The sequence below is a fragment of the Felis catus genome, chromosome B1 (genome assembly GCF_018350175.1).
Source record: "Felis catus isolate Fca126 chromosome B1, F.catus_Fca126_mat1.0, whole genome shotgun sequence".
NCBI classification, from domain to species: domain Eukaryota; kingdom Metazoa; phylum Chordata; class Mammalia; order Carnivora; family Felidae; genus Felis; species Felis catus.
The window spans coordinates 192418140-192439267 of record NC_058371.1 but is presented as its reverse complement, the minus strand read 5'-3'; the positions used below and the strand labels follow the sequence as shown (position 1 = coordinate 192439267).

General features: G+C 44.2%; 1 protein-coding gene across 16 annotated transcripts in view; it reads right to left on the bottom strand.

Annotated features, from left to right (window-relative positions):
- The window catches only part of LDB2 (LIM domain binding 2), a 381861-nt gene that overhangs the window by 237894 nt on the left and 122839 nt on the right, over window positions 1–21128 (bottom strand). For all 16 annotated transcript variants that reach the window (XM_045056560.1, XM_045056562.1, XM_045056559.1 and 13 more), the window contains one exon: window positions 3654–3756. In XM_045056560.1, the coding sequence (XP_044912495.1) occupies window positions 3654–3756 (103 nt within the window). The remainder of the gene's footprint in view (window positions 1–3653; window positions 3757–21128) is intronic.

Sequence of the window (21128 nt, the reverse complement as noted above, 5' to 3'; positions counted from 1 at the left end):
ACCCAAAGGGTGTTTGTGACGGTCACAGAGGGAGAGAATGGTGCGGGTCACAACTCCACGACGTGCTCAAAAAGGGCCGGAGGACTCGAAGTGCTTTCTGGAGGCGCCCCGGGAGTGATCAACCTGAGAGGGATCACTTCTGTACTTAGGGAAGGGAGACCACACACCCCGCGGGATGTAGAATTAGAAAGTAAGTGTGCAGGGGGCTTTGAGAGCCCCAGTCCTCCGCTTCCCTTGCCTCCCCTGTCAACTAAGCCACAGTAATTATTTGTGATTTATGTTCCTGGGAACGTGTGAATTGACAAATCCATTCCTTTCCCTTTAGCTATGGGACAGTGTGGAGATAGGAAACGGAGAGGGAAGGAAAGGTGCCCTGGCTTTGACTTTGGAGTCAAACGGCCTGAGGCCCAGTGACTCACCAGCTGGGGCTCTCTGGACCAAGTTTCCATTTTTGGAAAAGACGCTTTGCAGCTCTAACAGTCTTTAACTACCGATCTGCTGACAGAGAAGGAATTGCTTGTCCCTGCTCTCTTGCCCACCTGAGATTCCGTGTCATCCAGGGAGAAAACTGCCTCTCGGAACTGCCCACTTCTCCAGCTGCTGAAGAAACACCTCCCTGAACCTTCCACAAGGCAGGGGCAGGGACGCACAGCTCAATTTCACGGTCTGGTAATCTCGTCCACCTGGCACCTGTCCACACCAACCTCACCCCCAGCCCCAGTCTTCCAGGAAAACATCAGCAGTCTCCACCTGCCCCAGCCATATCCCACCCTGGCAGGGGCGGGGGGTGTGGGGAGGGAGTCCCACCCCCCTCAGGAGAGGAAAGGGCTGAGGACTAGAGTGGTTGAAGGAACATGATCAACACAGAGGAGCTTTCTGAGAGAAAGAGTAATAGATCTCAGAAAGCATAATGATTTCCTGAATTATTATCTCACTGGTTCCCCCCCCTCACTTCAAGTAGATCAGACCATATCCTATGGCCTATGTGAAACACCAACAGGGTGCTGTGGATCATATTCTTCCCATTTTAGAAAGTCCAGTGATCTCGGTCAAAGAATCGTTTGGCCAACATTCTGTTTGGTGTTACGAACTTCCCCCCAAATGTCCATTACTCGTTCAATTATTCGTTCAACAAATACTCACTGAGCACCTATTATGTACAAGTCCCAGTATTAATCTGAGAATTCAGCAATAAACAATATGAAGCTCACGTTCTCAGGGAGATGACATTCTAATAGGATGGCGACAGACACCAAACAAATAAGCAGACACGTAGGATTTACTCTAGCTTGGAGATAAGATATCTTAGAGCCAGAGGGACCCTCTAAATGCACAGAGATGCGAAGAGAGAAGGAATTTTTTTTTCCAGTAAGGGCTAAATAAACCCCATCTGGCATATTTCTTGGTACCCAGGATAAATGTAATTTGGGGCGATTCTTTACATATAGAAACGTAATAGTCAAGTCTTGTTTTCTTTCTCAAAAACGCAAGGCTGTCAGCTCCCTGGGAGGCTTCAAGGAAGAGCTGTAACCTCCAGTCCAGGGCCGGCAGGTGTTTTCCCAACCTGGCACGGACCGCCTGGTGCGCACACGGGTTAACGTGGCGTCGCCAGAGCTCAGAGCCCTGCATAAACAGTGTGCGTCAGGCGTTCTAAGCATCCTTCATCTTCCCCGTCTCCCCGTCCTGGGCTGTCAATCAGCTGTCACTTGCCCGCACATCAGCAGCATGTGCACATCACCAGGCTGTCAGCAAAGCAGCTGATGAGACTCCGCTCCAAACTGTCAATCATCTTTGTTTCCCTTCTCTGCTCAGGAAATATTTTGGCTCACGGAAACAAAGGAACCTGGACAACAATGGCTTAGAGTCAGGCGTTCACTCCTGTGCACGGATATCGGTTAAGATCTTAAACGGATACTGATCGTGCCTTACCCTCCAATGGTGTCGGGGTGGGATGGTGGGCAAAGGGAAGATCGAGCCCCTGCTGTATTAGTACAGGCTTCAAAACTGTAATTCTAGTTCCCTGAGCAGACTCTGATGGATTCGCAAAAAATAGAAATAAAAAAAAATAAATAAAGGAAAAAAAATAAATAAAAAGCACAGGAACATAAAACAATGATAACTTGAAGTTATCTGAGCTTATGCCTCAAAAGAAAATAAGAAGGCTCAGAGGATGGACGACTGCACGGCTCGAAATTATTCACCATTGATCAGGCAGGCTTTTGGGGAGAGAGTAATTGTTGGATTGCTGAGTTCATTTATCTCCCGGGACTTCAGAAACAGCAGCTTCTCTGCACCGGACTCTTTTACTCTCCAGGGCGTGAGGCTGCCTGGGGTCACCCACACACAGGAAAGCGAGTTAACTCTTCAGGACCCCACGAGGTGGGCTCACCAGTGCTTATGACAGGAGTCAGTAAGTTGAATGACTCTGAAACAGCCCGCTGTCTGGCAGACCCACAGCCCCCCTCACCCAAAACACTTACTGGAAATGCCCATGCCCTTAAAAGCCCACAGCAAAGAAGTCTAAAGAGATGCTCATGGCAATGAGTTCCAATTGGGCAGCGAGTTCAAGTTGTCCTGCCGTCCCCAGTTTGCCATTGGGCAAAATCACCATGCATATGTTAGCGTAATTAATCAGCCCGTCACAGAATAAGTCCAAATACCATTAAGTTGTCCAAACTCCTCTAAAGTTTAAAAAAAAAACAACAACAACAACACTCTAGCAGCCTTGAAATACATATAGCAACAATCACACCTTTTCATCATGTTTATCATGAGGCTTATTATCTAACAATTGCCCAGTGCTCTGGATTGACTTGTTCAGACATACGGTGGTTGGTTCCATCGTCTCCGTGTTTGTGACATTCGGGATGTCTTATCCTCTGACAGAGCCTTTCATACGTGCAACGCTGATTTCTGAAAACACATCTCTTTCTGATCTAACCAGACGTTAATTGCTTTTGTGCTGATGTATCTTTGCCTCTTGGTCTTATAGCACAACTAGCAAATCTGATCTCTGACAAGTTAGCTGAACCTAATCAGGACAGATCAGCTGTTACCCAAGGTGCCACAGGCAGTAATTTGAGGATCTTTACAGAGTTATCACTCTCTGGAAAGACAAGGAACTATAATTCTGTCAACACTAATCCCAAACTGTATGCTCAAAGCCGCTGTGGCCTCCCCTGCCCCTAAGAAAAGATAGCACTTGTCAAATAAATACCGGAGATAATTGATAAGAAGAAATTAGAAGGATGTGGCTGGTACAGTGACTGAAGATTTCTTTTTTTAAAGGAACCTTCAGAAGCAGAACACTGGGTCTCAAGTGCCAGCTGTCAAGGATAAAGGAGGGTCACAGGAAAGAAATGGATGGAAACTCCTCAATCCAGCTCCCACTTATCATTGGGTGATTTGGTTCGTATTTGTCTCGCTCGCTAAAGAGGCAGGTGCCCAAACATTGTAAGCCTCGAAGGAAACCTCTCACAGCCGACTCTGCCTGCCACCCGGCGACAATGCCTTGATCGGAAGCAAGAGGCTCGTCAGGAGCGGAGAGGATACTGTCGGCCTGTCAGCCTTGTGCTATTCTTTGACGACCCCTGTGGCTTTCTTACAGGCGCAAAAAAAAAAAAAAATATTAGAAAAATAAACTGCTTTCTTACTGTATCGCTTTGGTCCATCTTCCAAACAAAATGAAAGGGTTAAGGTGGCGTCATCTTCAAAAAACTCCGTGGCAAATGCGTCCCACCAGAGGTTGTCGCTATCCTGCAAAGAGACGGATCATTTATTTAACAGGCAAGAACGGGAAATATCTCAAAAGAGGAAAAGGAAAAAGAAAGAAAACCCCAGTCACCATTCGCTTGTTACTTAGCATATGTGTGTGGGTGTTCTAGAAGGCGGGTGGGCGAGCGTGTGGTCACTCTTCAAATTAATTGCCTCAAATGGGGACCAAATTCCAATTCGATAAATGAGTTAATGCAAACTGGATGAAAATTAATTCTTGAGGACGTGTTTGGGGAGATTTCATAAATGTACTTTGGAACACAATGTGACATTTTTTAACAAAAGGGTTTACATTCCACGTAAAACGCATTCAACTTCTTTCTGTCTCTCCCTGTCTCTCTTTGCTCTTCTAAGAATTTGATTTTACAAACGGAAACCACCATATCACAAGTAGCTTAAGGGGAGTACATTTTTAGAGATAATTAACTCAAAAGGGGGTTGGTGCGACTGGTGGCCCTGCCCTGTGCAAATATGCCCATGAGATACGTGTTTGCCACACGGGTCTATCCAGATGATACAGAGGGATACGCAGTGGCAGAAACACCCATCACATGCATGTGGATGGTTCTTGAGAGTTGTTTTAAGATTACGGGCAGTCTTGTTGCCTTGTTATGAACATGATTATTAAAAATAGAGCAGTCCAGCAGAATGCAAACTATCCATGTGAACTGTTTGTCTTGGGTTGAGCCTTTCTCTTGCTCATCCAGAAAACACTTGAACATTGGCCCAGTTGAAGGCAGTTAAAATCGTTGTTAATCGTGATGGGGCAGGGGGCTCCTATAACTGTGAATTAGGCAGAGTGTCGTATTCAAAAGGGGAAATCATACCTGGCCTCGTGCTCTATGTCTTACACCATGTGCCGTAAATACTTTTTTTTTTTAATTCATTTTTGAGAGAGACAAAGAGAGCACAAGTGGGGGAGGGGCAGAGAGAGAGAGAGAGAGAGAGAGAGAGAGACACAAAACCCGAAGCAGGCTCTGGGCTCCCAACTGTCAGCACAGAGCCCGACGCGGGGCTCAAACCCACGAAGCATGAGATCACGACCTGAGCCGAGGTCGGATGCTTAACCGACTGAGCCGCCCAGCCACACCCACCCCACCCCACCCCACCCCCCAAAAAAATCTGAAGCACAATCCTTTTCCAGAGAATGACTGGTTACTGGCAGACTTTAGGAGGAAATGCTCTGCAGCTGTCTGTCAGATGAGGCAGGGAGGGAGGGGCTCGCAGCCCCCACTGCTTGGCCGGGGCAGAAACACTGCAAGCCTCTCTCCTTCCCGTTAAGTTGCTCTGCTTATGACAACATGAAGCCGTTGACACTGGCGGGCGTCAGGAATGAGCCTTCAGTCCTGGCAAGAATAATTAAAGGGCCACTGAAGGTTGATGCTGTCTGTCCCCTGTTCCAGAAAAGCAACCGCTCAGGCAAATGAATCTTGGGGTCTCTTTTTTTTTTTCTGGCTTCCTCCCAATCACCATACCGAAAGCCAACGCTTTTCTTAGTAAAACACAGTGAATATAAAAGCACCTGGGGCAATGCCTGGCTCCACATACAAACTACCGCCCCGCCCCCTTCTTTTCCCCCCAAAACAAATATTTATTGAGCACTTACTACGTGCAGGCTCTCAGAGTACACAGCTGATTGAGAGACCGGTCCCTCCCTTCAAAGGGCTCAAACCTACTAGCAGGAGACAGCCAAGTGAGCAACGAACAGACAGCCTCCCTCCAGGCCTGAGACCACAGCACGAAGCCTGGGTGCCGTGGAAGCTCTCAGGGTTTCTAGAAAAATCAGTGCGCTTAGAAGTGGAAGAGGCATCTGGGGAAAGAAACCCTATCTGAGAGCCTGGGCACACTGGTTTATTTTCTTTCAAATTGCTACACAGATGGGAAAAGAATAATAGTTAACATTTATTGAGTGCTTACCACATGCCAAGCATTACTCTAAGTGCTTCATGTGTATGCTCCCTCTCACTCCTTAATACCTCCCTGTTTCTTTTTTCCTTCTTCTTCTTCCTCTCCAGTTCATATCATTTTCTTCTGAGGAGGGGCTGTGCTGTGCTCACTGTTCTATCTCCCAGGCCCCTGAATGGCGTCGAGCCCATGGTATTACTCAATAGCAGCCGTTCAGGGAATGAATGAAGCTGCTCACATCATGTATCATCCCTACTGTACAACGGCAGGAACCGAAGCACGGGTGGTAAATGGAACTTGCCAGGTACGCTCAGCCGATACGGAGTGCAGCTGGGATTCCGACTCAGACCCTCCGACATCCGAGCCCCAGCCTCTGCCTGCCTCCTTTCTCTGGCAGACTTCGCCGAGGCAGGGGTTAGGATTTAGAAAGAAGGGAGAGAGAGTGCAAAGGAAGGATTTTTGTCTCAGATTGGTTTCTCCGTCCAGCTCCTTGCCTCGCGGTCCTGACCCGGTTGCCAGGACTCACGCCCCGGAGGATGCTCAGCATCCGGCTTAGCTCGGGGCAGTTCGGCAGGCGATACTCTGTCAGTGATGCAACTCGCTCCTGCCAGCAACCCTCATTCCCAGGCTATATCCCTCTTCCCAGCTAAGTGAGTGTTCACAATGTATCTCACCTTGAGCGTTCACAATGTATCTCACCTTCCTGAGCCTGCCTCCTAACTTGCACGTTGAGGATAATGATAGCAAGAGCACAGTAACAATTCTCTGGCAGAGCACGTGGGTCAAGGGCAACAAAGCAATAATCATCTTGCGGGATGGGTGTGAGGATTAAATACATTTGTGAGTCTAACGTGCCCAGCAGAATGCCCAGGACACGGTGAAGATCAGTAAAATGCTCCTTTCCTGACTCTACCTTACCATCTCTTTTTTTTTTAATTTTTTTAAAGTTTATTTATTTTCGAGAGAGAGAGGGAGAGAAGTGTGCGAGCAGGCAGGGGCAGAGAGAAAGGGGGACGCAGAATGCAAAGCAGGCTCCAGGCTCCGAACTGTCATCTCAGAGCCCGACGTGGGACTCAAACTTACGAACCAAGAGATCACGACCCGAGCCAAAGTCGGACACTTAACCAACTGAGCCGCCCAGGCGCCCCTGCCTTACCGTCTTTAGTATCATTTTAAAGAGGTGAGACATCGCATGTTCTAAAGAACTGCACCCCAAATGTACTTTATAAAGCAGCCTGTTGATAAATCAAACAGGTTTCCCTAGAATTTCAACTATTTGTAGCCCATTTACCTGGCAGTGGCTCCTGTCTGCAACTCGGAACAGAAATGTATCCATTCTCTTTTGCCCTGGTGATTATTCAAAGGCCCAGTGACTAGATCAGATCCTGCACCTCCATTGCTCCGTAATCTAACTCTGGGTTTCTGGCATTTCTGCCAGGAAATGGAGCCGTGGAAGGGAAAAGCCCAGGGAGAACCAAGGCTGGTCCGAAGTCACTGGGAAAAAGGGAAGGACTCGGGTGAAGTGAGGGGTAGCAAATGCTTAGAAGCAGCTGCACAGGGGCCACGTTGCCTAGAGAAGTGAGTGTCGGCGAGAGCCGAGCATAACGATGCAAGAAGTGATGATTCAACCAACTGCAAGGGAACATAAGATAAGTCTGCATCTCAGGAAGTGTCAGGACAGGTGCGGCAGGGGCAGGTTAGATCAGGTAACCATACACACCAAAAAAATCTATTGGTTTTGGTGAAGAATCTTAGAAGAACTTTTCAAAACTAAAGATGAAATATATAATTATCCCAGACACAGAAAAGGTACAAAATACATATATTGGGGGTTGGCAGATAGAATGAATGAATGAATGAATGAATGAATGAAATTCTTTATTGTACCATCACAAACCCAACTCAAGAAACTCACTCACCAAAGTTCTCAAGAGATCTTGATTGCTGTGACCCTACTTTGTCTCTTGGCTGATATTTCTAAAATGGCTTAATTTTTTTATATATTTTTAAATTATCATTGTCAACTGCTGCTAAACAGACATATATAACGCTTTTGAATTAGTCCTTAATTATGAGAGGACAGGTGTTTATGTAGGAAAGGGAATAAAAGGAGAGAAGCTTTAATAAAAAAACTTGCGGGGCGCCTGGGTGGCGCAGTCGGTTAGGCATCCGACTTCAGCCAGGTCACGATCTCGCGGTCCGTGAGTTCGATTCCCGCGTCGGGCTCTGGGCTGATGGCTCAGAGCCTGGAGCCTGTTTCCGATTCTGTGTCTCCCTCTCTCTCTGCCCCTCCCCCGTTCATGCTCTGTCTCTCTCTGTCCCAAAAATAAATAAACGTTGAAAAAAAAAACTTGCTAAACGTCAAGTATAGGCCAGTCTTGCCTGGAGTGTATGCTAAGGAAGCAGATTATGGAAAGATTATGGTGGTGGGGAGGTAGGATGGAGGGGGAGGGGTCTGGGTTAATAGTAGGATCCATAACCCGGTATTGTCTAAGTGCTGTACATGACTTGAACTCTCTTGTATTCACAACTGTCCTGATTGCTACCGAGGAGCAGAGCAGGCAGCCTTATAGAAAACAGACATCTTTAACCTCGATGTCACATTGAACTTCATACATGTAAATTCTGCCTCTTATCAGCTGGAGGACCTTAGTCAAGTCACCTGACTTCTTTGCATCTATTTGCTCATGTGTAAAGTGGGAATAATAATTTCGGTGGACTCTGAGGACTGAAAAAGTAACTGTCCAGCACATAGTAGCTTTTCAAGAAATGAAAGCTATTATTATCCATTATTGTTTCAATTGACCCTTAAAATAGTTATAAACACAGAATCTGAATTTCAGAAAAGTTAAACTGAATAAAGATCAGACAGCTACAAAGTGGTAAATCTAAAGTTCACTTAAAAGTCTGCCTAACTCCAGTCCATTTTTTAAAATTGATTTCCTTTTGCAGAGCAGTTGTGGTTCACAGCAAAATTATGACAGACTACCCAGATATCTGTTATATCCCCTGCCTCCCCCCAATACAGCCTCCCACGTTCTCAATATCCCCCACCAGAGTGGTACATTTGTTACAATTGATGAACTACCAGTCCATGATTTTCCTCAACAAATTCTACTTGAAAAGTGGTTTTTCACCTTAAGTTGGAGACGAAGGCAGCTGGCATTGCCGAGAGGAAATTCTGCCTGAGCAGACCTCTGACTCAGGTGTTTTCAGATGCTGTACCCTTTCCCCCAACTTCATGACGTTCTCCTGGCAATAAACTTCCTCTTTGCACACCTCTTCCTTCCATTTTGCTGCTGACTATCCTTCCCGGCATCCCTTAGGCAATTTGGGGGAAGATATTTGCATAATAATAACGCTAGGGGTCCAGGCTGGCTGAAATGCAGCCACAAAGGCTTCCCAGAAAACAAGTAAGAAACCTCTAGCAGAGATCTTACAGTGCCTAGTGGTAAGAGCTCACGGCCACCTCATGCGCTGTGGACAACGATGACAAATCAGTCCCTCCATCATTCAACTTCACGTTGTCAGTCACCTAAAATGACACCAGGCTTGCAAAGGCCGAAGGCGCTCTGCCTGGTCACGGGAAGAACGGTAAGAGGCCAAGGGGATATAAAGACAGACAGACTGGTTAACATTCTACAGTTGAACCTACAGGTTAGCACCCCCGCCTCTGGACCAGAAACCTAGCGCCTCCGTCTTTGGAGAAATGGAAGAACCACAAAATTCCCAGTTCTCCTTCCAGAGCAGAGAGCATAGCCAAGTTTAGCAAGTTGACCAGTAGGAGGCTGTGTGAGTAAAGTTGCCAAGCTGCTTAGAAGCCAGGATTCCAGACAGAAGCTCACTAAGTCAGAAGTTCGAAGGGGACGAGGTGTGGCTGCCCACTCTGACTTCACGCAGGCGATAATCCCCTCACGTCAGACTAACTTGGAGATTAGCCAAAAAGCGCCTTGAGGTTGACGAGTGAGTCAAGACCAATGTTTTGGGACTTCCAAATAAGGGTTACGGTAAATGACCTCAAAAGCCAACCAAGGCACAAGGTCTTATTGCTAGGCTGCGGGTTGGGGCACGCACCTCAGTTACTAGCAGTGATAATAGACACGACATTTGGAATATATATGGTAAAAGGCATTCCATCCAGGGGCACCTGAGTGGCTCAGTCGGTGAAGCATCCGACTCTTGATTTTAGCTCAGGTCATGATCTCACAGTTCATGAGTTCCAGCCCTGCCTTGGGCTCTGTGCTGTCCTGCTTGGGATTCTCTGTCTCTGTCTCTGTCTCTCTCTCTCTCTCTCTCTCTCTCAAAATAAATAAATAAATTTAAAATTAAAAAAAAAAAAAGACATTCTATCCAGGGAAAAGCCATTCTTACCACACTATAAAGGACCCAGCACTAGTCGTTTTGCTGTGTGTAGCCAATGGACCTCGGGCAACTTACCTTTCTGAACCAAGGGTTCCTGGTTAACAGGGGCCTCCCCCCCTGTCTGTGAATAGGTTGCTCTTTTGGCCCAGAATGTGCAGCAAACGCCAAGTCCCAGTCTTGGCACTCCTTTTTCACTGAATCTTGTGCTAGGAAACTTCGAAAACTACGCCCCCGTTAGAATGCAAATCAAATTATGATTGAATCACATTCTTATAATTGTGTAGTAAATGGCATGATACTTAAGGGAGGGACTAGGCATTAGGTATTGTTCATCCTCAGCAGAGCTCCCACCTGTAGATTACCCAATAAAGGAACAGAAGAATGGAATACACACACGAAGACGCCGTACCCACACAAATTCTTCCTCTAATTTCGTAGGAATCTTTTGAGAGTGTAAACTCAGTGGCCAGGGAACTAAGATGGCGTTCCAGCTAAGCCCCCTCTCTGTCACATCTCTGTTGTCTCGCTTTCCATCAGCGGATATACCACCCCTGCATGTGAGAGGTTCACATGGAGACAGAAATTTTCAAAATTATCTCACACCCACGTTGCCATTCTACTGTGCCACCTCTTGGGTATTTTTCTTGTCCTTTTCAGCAAAACGTTGGTTAAATGAATATACTTTACTGACTGTAACTTAAGTAAGTGAGGTTTTACCTTATTAATTTTTTTAAAAAAACAGAGAGTAGAAGATAATGTAAAGACCCATGGGTCCATTATCCAGAATTAACAATTATTAAAATGGTATCTTATTTTCCTCTTTAAGAGGAATTAAAAATTATAAATAAAAATAAATGCCCTGGGTCCCCATATCCTGCTGGTTTTTTTTCTCCCCTCCCCGAGGCTCTCATAAACAACTGTCTCCTAGAGTTCAAGTGACTCTTCCTCCCCCATCTTTTATATTCATACACACACATGACTCCATTCATATACAGTCTTATTTTATGGTTTTAATATTTTATTTAAATGGTATCATACATTATGTTCCTTTCTTTAAGCTTGCTTTTTTTTTCATTCAACATTGCTTTTTGGAGACCTATTTTATATATTAGAGCCTCTTATTCTCTTGTATAAGCTACATGGTAGTGCACTGAATGCATGTAATATATTTTACTGAAGCATCTTGCTACTTATCTCTAGACAGTTTCTAATTTTTTGCTATTACAACATTGTTGTGATAAGGATCTTTATAGTGTCCCTTTGTGCACCTGTGTAAATTCTCTGGGGCATATATCTAAAGTCCCTGTGCCGAGGCACAGGGTATATACTGGTCTCTATTTTGGCTCATACATGACGAGGATTCTGTTCTTCCAAATGGAAGATTTCTGGTCTGACTGATGCGTGGGCAAAGATGAAACAAGGTGCATTTCTAAGCAATGTTTTTCCAAGTGGGATCTAATAAGAGGATCAATATAATTACAAAACAGAGACCAGCCTGCCCGGAGAAGGATGGGCATCTAAAAGTCCAGAGAAGATTCAATAATGGAATAATAATAAAATATTAAATTAAAAATGAAATTAAACTATTTGCCCATTATTCTCTGAAGGCAGAGTGTGTCTCAGGGGCTTCATTAACCAAAAGGAGGATTATTTCTTGACACTGACAGAGGAAAGAAAGCATAGGCTCTTTGTGGTCCTTCAAAATAACTCCCGAAACTGAACCAGCGTGGGAGGAGGTGGGGATCTCGCTGTGTGCATCCCGCCACAAGGCTTCTGATCGGGGCCACACCTTTTCCACACAGACAGGTCCTTCCAATCCCTGCTGTTGTTTGGTGTCTGAACAGTACATATTTAGCGTTTAGTGAATATTAATAAGGAAAACTGGATTCTTTTCCCACAGCTGGAAAAGGACAATAGCACAGAGTAGCCTCCAGGTAAATAAAGACGAAATTAACTCAGCCTAAACACAGGAAGGGGGAGTGGTATCCGTGATTCTCATATATTTTAATTAGGCAAAAATGCCACGGAAGCTTCTCCACTCCAAATAAGCTTCTATATGCATTTCTGTGATTAAAATCCTTGGTCCTTTTGTCCCATCACAGGTGAGTCCCAGAACCACTGGCAGCCAAATCATGTATCAGGATGAGAGGTGCACTCAGGTCAAATAGCAGAAGAGAGGCTTAATTACGTTCAAAAATCCACAAAAGCATTTTCCTTCCATCCCAGATTCTCTGCTGCTCCCATCTCTGTCCCTCTCCACCAAAACCAGGACCCCGGTGCGAGGGCTGGCCCCCGGCATCTGTAACTTAAGCACTGACAGGTTATGTGGGATTTTTGCCAGAGTAATTATTTTTCAATTCAACAATAATGAGAAATTACCATGGCAACCACTGGTCACATGGCACACATACACCCCCTCCAAAGAATGAAACCATACATAAAGCATCTATTTCTTGAAAAATGTGTGTGTGTGTGTGTGTGTGTGTGTGTGTGTGTGTTTTATTAAAACAAACTTAAACAGGTCAAAGTGGAGCGAGTGCATGAAGGGGTCTGGAAACAGGAAGATGAGAAGAGCATTGACTTTCTTCAGTATCTCGTGGTTCTAGAAAATAATGATGTCTTATAACCCCACCTCCTTGTACACACACATGGACAGCACTCTATTAATTTGTATCTTACCATTTCGGTCACTCCCATTTTGCACATGTCGGCCAACCCCTCTCAGGAGACACTGAAGGAAGAATGATACGCTCAAGGACAGAGGCAGAAGTGTGTGTGGCCATACCGGCTTTCCCTAAATTTATTTGCCCGTCACACTCCTACTAGATTGAGACAGGAGACAGTAAAGGAGCCCAATCTCGTGCCTTTCCTTTCGTGGACGGCCCCTCGCGCGAAGGGAGTGCAGGTCAATTATGTTCTCTAACTAACAAAAGTCTTATTCACTTCCTTAATCCCCAGCTGCTTTTTCTTCAAACCTGGGAGCCTTGCATCACACCGTGTTTATTCCCAACTAAGCACATTGAATAACAGTAGACAACAGTTTCAGAGCACTTACTGTGTGCCAGCCACCATTCTGAACGTACTGGATGATATAAACCCTGTGAGATGTCGTAGCGACCCTATAAGTCCTTCTGAGAAGCCCATTTTATAGAGGTGAAGACTGAGGCACAGAGAAGTTCAATATTCACTTCAGATCACACAGTGAGTTCCAACACATGGATGCTGGCTTTTGAGTTTCGCCTCTTAACTACTCTATTATGATGTTCCTTCAGCCAGAACAATACTCTTCGAGACATCTACCGTCCTCTTACTTGTTTCAACATCCGGTTAGTGCTAAGTGCACTGACTATTTGGGGCTACCCCTCTTGAAGACACAGCCCAAAGCAAGGCTGTCCGCCACATCTGTGGAATGCTACATCGAGACACAAGAATGAGAGGAATAAGGAAGCATCATTTGCTCCAACCAGCTGCTAACTGCAGGAACACGTGATGGACGCAGGGAAAGCATTCTGCAGCCCCTTTTTTATTTATCTTCGTGGGACTGTGTTTATTCTCCCGTCCTTGGGATTGCATTTTTCTTCTCTCCTGCCATCTACGATTCCGCTCATTCTCAGCTAAATCGCATCTTACTTGACAATAAACACGAGCGATCATTTTAACGGAGAAATTTTAAAAGGCCACGTTATCCAACAGCAAACTAGGTGTCTTGATAGAATATCTCAGGGTTCAACTCACAATGCAAGGCTTCCCTTCAGAAAGTGCTCCCTGAATTTCACTCTTTAGGGCAAGTGGAAGCTGCCTTGGGAAAGAAGGGCAGGAAAACAGGCAGAAAGACCGGACTTGGCAACCGGCAGAAATGGCTCTTGAGCAAAAGACACATCAGCGCCTTTTCCCCCAAACACCTGGGAAAATTCATGTATTTCGATCTTCATCCTTGACCTACTAAATCGTTAATTAATTGTGAGCATTCCAAAGAGAAATGTGATTTACGATAATCTAAAAATAATGACTAAAATGGATACATGTTTTGTGCACCCAGAACTCAGTGTTTTGTTTTTTTTTTTTTTTTTTTTTTTGCCACTGGACTTATCATAACTATAATAAAAGAATAATTTCCTTTAAAGTTTGGGTTTCCGTAAGATTTATGAGGGTAGTATCTATATGCAAGTCTTGTACATTTTGCCTCCATAGCCCAAAACACCTAGCTGGTAGGCCACAAGTAAGTACTTGATGTTTTTATTATTTAAATTACATAATTTAAATATTTATTCAGTGAAAACCAAGAATATTTTAGGGCGTCTGTGTGGCTCAGTTGGTTAAACATCTGACTTCGGCTCAGGTCATGATCTCATGGCTTGTGAGTTCGAGCCCCGCATCGGGCTCTGTGCTGACGGCTTGGAGCCTGGACCCTGCTTCAGATTCTGTGTCTCCCTCTTTCTCTGTCCCTCCTGGCTCACGCTCTCTCTCTCTCTCTCTCTCTCTCTCAAAAATAAATAAACATTTTTTTTTAAAAAAGGGAAAAAATAAAGAAAACCAAGAATATTTTCCAAACTCTGAAGAAAAACAATAGTTGTCTTTTCATGATTGTGAAACACTTCCACTCTCTGCTCACATGCCTGTTACACAAGGGTGTTAAATATTTAATATATGAATCAATGAAAATGCTACGAGTTTTGCAATGAACTATTTCCTAGTCTTTACAGTATTCCAATCAAAGCGGTACTTTCGTTATCCCAATTTAAATGAGGAAGCTGATGCCCCAGGGGGGTACCCAAGTACACAGACCAAGTAAGACACAGCACTGAGATTTGATTCCTAATCATTCTGATTCCTAGACATTTGGTCGTATCCACAGGGCTTGAGTACCTGTTCTAATCTGTATTATGCTGGCGTGAAGGAGGACTAGTGTTTTCTCCATAATTAAATTTCCTGTTTTCTACTCAACACGGAGACATGCACTCTAACATATCAAAAATAATATATCGGGGACCCCACGATAATCCACTCTGAAAATGACACGGTGAGACATTACTCTAGAAGCAGCGGTCTCATTGGTGGCCCCTCTGTGGCGGTGAGCACCGTACCTCATATTACATCACATCACCTAGGTGCAAGGGGTCCTGAGATGCAGCATAATGGGATGAGGCAGCAACCTATATATCTTGAGAAAAGCTCATCATAAAATAAGGCACAAATCTTCTGTTCCAACATACACACAGCAGGCAGGAGGACATTTCTGGAAACGCTTGCAAGATGCAAAAGCTTGTTTTTGTGACCTGCCCAATTGCACCTGAATCCAGTGACAGGAATACTTCCTGGAGTCATAGCTAAAAATTGGAAGACCGGGCCAGGGCTGAGGCATTAGGGAGCCACTGGAAAAGAAAACTCAAGTTGTTCTTTCTTCCTACTTGAGAAAAAGGCAAAAAGGATTTTTGTTCACAAAGATAAATACAAGAAAACAAACATATTCAGAAGATAAACCTATCTTGATGATGGCTGAAGGCTTCCATTGTCTTCTCCATTTGGATTTCTGTTATCAGATTCTCTCTGATTTGCCAGGGACAGCGGACGTCTGTGTCACGACCCTCAGGTACTCTCTGGGGCTCCTCAACTGTGGCTCCAGCTGCCCCACTTGTGAACCCAGGAGACATGGCAGAAGGAGCATGTGTAAAGCCGGACCTACTCCCCTTTCCACCCCACTCCGAGCCTTTTTTCTCTTCCATCTCAACAGTGTAATTCCAGTTTCCCAGTCGCTTAGGCCAACCTTTTCGGGCATGTTCTTCCTTCCTCTCTGTTCCTAACCCCACACTTCGAAACTGCCAACAATCCCCAGGAATCTCCTTTCAACGTTTAACAGAACCCACCCACGTTTTTCTCTCCTTCTACCCCCGCCCCTTGTCTGGGCCCCAGGAACTGCAGCCTGGACAACAGTAACCGCTTCCTAATCCTTCTCTCAGCCAGGCCCCCGGTTCCCCTAGAGCCTGTGCTCTGCAGAGAAGCCTGCCTGACCTTTAAACAACATCCACCGGTTGCATCTCTCCCTATTAGAGCCCCCCACCCCCCATGGCTCCTCCACGCCATTTCTCCAGGAAGCACACTGCCCTGCGGTTGGGACTCTGTCTTCCTCTCTGGCTTCAGTTCACTTCGCTGTCGGCACACATTGCAGATCCTGGCCCTGGCTTCTGCTCCGGGGCCACATTCTGCCCCTCCACAGGGCCCCTTGCTTTTCCCATTCCGCCACCGAGTGGATGCCTTTCCTCTACTCTACTTGGCCTGGTTTTCTCTTCCTTGGCATTCAGCTCTCGGCTTCCTTGTCGTCTGTGACCATGCAATCTATAGGCTCCAACTCACTATCGCATCAGTGTTTTTCCTCCAGGAAGTACTTATCGCTCGATTTTATTTGTTTATTGTCTTCCTACCTCCTTGAAAAACGTTAAGTTTCTTGGGAGCGCAGGACTCTGCTGCCTGCTTTACTATGGAACCTTGCACATAATACCTGCTTAGTAAATGGCCGAAGAAATAAATATACAAAAAATGTGCTAAACAAACAAGAAAAAAGAAAAGCTAAATCTGTTGAGTCCACGTTCATTGCTTCCACAGGGCAGCCATTCTCGGACTCAGACTTGTCATGGCCCAGTTGACTACAACTACATAATAAAGTACCAAGAACTTACCAGAATCTTTATGGACTGTAATTTTTTAAATAAATATATGCCATGAATTAAGAGCATTAAAAATATTTATGCCCTTTGACTCAGTAATTCTATTTCTGGGAATCCATCCAAAAGACATAATCCAAAAATATGTAAATGCTTTATACACAAAAATATTCACCATAGGAGCTTTCGTAACAGCATAAAAACTAAAACAATGTGCAGCGCTGAAAGAGAGGAATGATTCAAGAAATCATGGTAGGTCCACTAGGAAGAAAAGAGGAATCTTTAAAAATAGTGTGTGCCCATGGTTTATAATGACACAAAGGCATTCTTACGTTATAATGTGAAAGGAAGAAAGCAAATGGAACTCAGAGCGAGACGGCATTGCGGCCCGGGAAGCCGGGAAGCCGACAGAAGCTGGGTTCATGGTCAAGATGGCCATGCTGGGGATGGCAGGGAGGATGGACTGTTTGATAAGCAGTGTTGAAACAACTGGCTTTTCACATGGAATAAATCAGTAAGTTTGATTCTACCTCACATGACCAAACGCACATTCCAGATGGATTAAACATATAAATGAAGAAAAACACAATGTTGAAGCTATTAGAAGATAGCAGAATACCACATGTGATCTCAGAACAGGGGAAACTTTTGTCAACAACACACTACAAGGATAAAGCACAAGAAGCAAGCCACCTACTTGAATATATCAACACAGAAACAGACCGTATGACACAAGAGACCTTAAACAATGCTTCAATATGAGTGACAGGCTGGGAGAGGACTAGTAACTAGAATATATAATGAACTGTAAAAATCCAAAATCACGTTGAATCGCTATACTGTATGCCTGAAACTGATATAACACTGTATGTTAACTAACTGGAATTAAAATAAAAACTTTATATTGAGGAGGGCACCTTTTGGGATGAGCACTGGGTGTTGTATGGAAACCAATTTGACAATAAATTTCATATATTGAAAAAAAATTAAAAAAATAAAATAAAATAAAAACTTTTAAAAAATCAGTAATCAATAAAATATAAAAAAGCAAAAGATATGAAAGTATCATTCTCAGAAAATGGTCAATAGAGCTATGAAAAGATTCTCTATTTCACTTGTAATCAAGAAAAGGTGAGTCAAAAGTAAGCCATCGTCCACCCACGTAGTTGTCAAAAAAAAATCAAAACACTGAACAATACCGCATGTTCTGGACGGGTGGGGGGACACAGGAACTCACGGACTGTGGACGCGTCTCACCGTGGTCTGACGGCAGCACACAGAGGGGCGGATTCCAGGATGCTCATCCACTCATCACCCACCGCCCTCCTCGTCGGCCCTGAAACCCGACAAGCTTTGCCCTTCATCCCCTCCACCTGCAAATTCCTTCTCACCCCACACGCTCCCCGCACTCCTTCCCAACCATCTGTGTTAATTCCTTAGGACCTCCACCTGAGTCTTGCCTCCAGCCGGAAGCCCCCAGGCCTTCCAACCTACTGAAAAGTCACCATTTTATAGACTGAGATACATTTTTTTTTTAATTTTTCAACTGGTGTGAACTTCACGCTGAGTACTCCTCTAGTACCATATTTTTATTTTATTTTACATTATGTCTAGTTATTATATTTTCACGTCTCAGCAATTAGACTCCAAACTCCATGGGCAGATACATTATCTTCCTTGGGTTGTTCTTTGTATTCCCATCGCTTACCTGGCACACATTTACTGTGTGTTTAATTATGAACTGAACACTGTGCATTATCTACTTGAAGCATTTGAGCATTTCCAGGCAGCTACTGTTATTAACCTCATTTCACAGATGGAAAAACCAAAGCTCGGAAAGGTTACTTTATCTTCCCAATCACACATCTGATACACGTTGGAGACAGCGTTCAAATCCATGTCTTCAGATTTCAGAACCTGTCCCTTTTAACTGATGTGTGTGTGTGTGTGTGTGTGTGTGTGTGTGAGAGAGAGAGAGAAAGGATTGTGGGAGAATATCAGTAATAAAAGGTCCTACATAAGACTTGTGCATGAATGTTCATGGCTTCATTATTTATAGCAGGCAAGAAATGGAAACAATCCAAATGTCCATCAAATGATGAATAAATAAACCAAATGTGGTATCTCCATATAATGGAATACTATTAGCAAAGAAAGGAATGAAATGTTGACAAATGTTATAACAGATATCTTGAAAACATTATCCTAAGTGAAAAAGGGCAGACACAAAATGCTGTATATTGCATGATTCCATATATTGTATGTATTGTACGATGCTATATATTGCATGATTCTGGATATCGTATATATATATATTATACTATATATTATATTATATTATATTATATATCCATATTATATATCCATATTATATATCCCTATCATATATCCCTATCATATATCCCTATCATATATCCATATCATATATCCATATTATATGTCCATATAATATATGCAGTATCCAGAGTTCTGGCTCCACCATTTACTACTAGCTGTGTGATCTCAGGCAAATTACCTCAACTCTCCATGTCTGTTTCACCACATATAAAGATGCCTCATCTTGCACTGGGAGGATTAAAGTAGAGAAGGCATGGACCAGGAACTGGAACAGAGTAAACATCCAGTAAAGAGCACTATCGTTAAGTGGTGGGGAAAATCCCAAGGCCAGGGCTGCTGCGAATCTGAAATAATATCCATCAGGACCGCACCTCATGATACAGCCCGCACACTTGCATCCACACAGCCTGGGTCTAGACACCAATGCCAGCACTTTTTTTGCTCTGTGACTTGGGGCAAGTTACCCAGTCTCAGGGAAGAAGAGAACAACAATGGTAATAATTGTAGAGCTGTTACAAGGTTGAAATGAGCTGATACATCCAGATGCTTAGCACAGTGACGGGCAATAAGCTAAGTATTACCCGTCATTATAGTTCTGGCCATCAGTGTTATAAAAGACACCCAAGATAGGGCTCCCTGTTCTCGGAAAATGTATAACCCACTTACTCTGTCGCAGTATCGCCACTGACCACGGATTACGAACAAGGCACAGCCTTCTGTGCATCCACCTCAGGAGACTGAAAACCCCTTGAGGGCATGATCAAGTGTCTTATTTGTGACTGTGTCAATTGTGCCTTACACAATGCCTGCCTGGGAAGAACAAGGGTGCACATCTATCAAAGTGAGTTTTCATGCAGCCCGACAGAAGCAAAGTCTCTATTTTGCACGCCAACCTTAAATCCACAGTTGCGTGTGGTTGGGGCTAATTTGCATCTCAGCATCTCAGAAAGCTCTGCATTTAGCTATTCGATTTGCTTCCTTGTCAACTAGAGATCACAACTCGCACGGCAAAGAGAGCTTTAGGAAACTGGTTTGCCTGCCAGCTCCCATATATGGTCCAGCAGGATTCTTCACTTTCCCCCCTTCCATCTCCATGGGAGGCAAGAAACTGGTTCTGATTCTAATCCTGACACTATGCTGGGTGACCTCAAGCAAACACAAATCAAAGGAAAAAAGAAAGAAAGAAAGAAAGAAAGAAAGAAAGAAAGAAAGAAAGAAAGAAAGAAAGAAAGAAAGAAAGAAAGAAAGAAAGAAAGAAAAGAAAGAGAGAGAGAGAAAGAAGAAAGAAAGAAAGAAAGAAAGAAAGAAAGAAAGAAAGAAAGAGTCTTAACCATTATGCCAAATCAAAAAAAAACCCAAAAAACAAAAAAACAACAGAATCTTAAGTGTCCATAATGTCCTTAAAGGATGCACTTGTGCCTTGGTTTCTCCATCTGTCAAATATAAGGACAATTCTTTTTTAAAAAAACACATTTATTTTTGAGAGAGAGAGCGCGGGAAGGGCAGAGAGAGAGGAGCCAGAGTATCAGGCTCCTCACTGCGAACACAGAGCCCATTGGGCTCGAAATCACAAAGCCACTGTGAGATCATGACATGAGCTGAGACCACGAGTCAGATGCTTAACCGACTGGGCCACCCAGGTGCCCCAAATATAAGGACAATTCTCAGGGTACTTTTAAAGGCATCCTGCCAGAACACTGATTTCTTCAGGAATTTACTGCTCACCAAAAGAACCTGCCCACCTTCCCCACTCTGGCCTTTAAGGGAAAATATTTTGGGGGGGGGATCTTGGTCAGAGCTAAAATGGAGGCAGGATCACCACCAAAGGATATAAGAGGAAAGATTTCTCATGCCATCACTTTCCAGGTTCAAGAATGGTCTCCACAAGGATGGCAAATGGATTTCAACCCAAGGGGCCTCTCTAATGAGCTGGTGATTGTTACCGAGGACTCTGAATTCATTCATACCTGCAATAAATATGTATTGAGCACCTACTATGTGCTAGAGAATGTTTTAGGCATTAAGGATAAAGCAGTGAACAAAAAAAAAGGATACAAATTTCTGTCCTCATAAAGCATACATGTCAGTGGA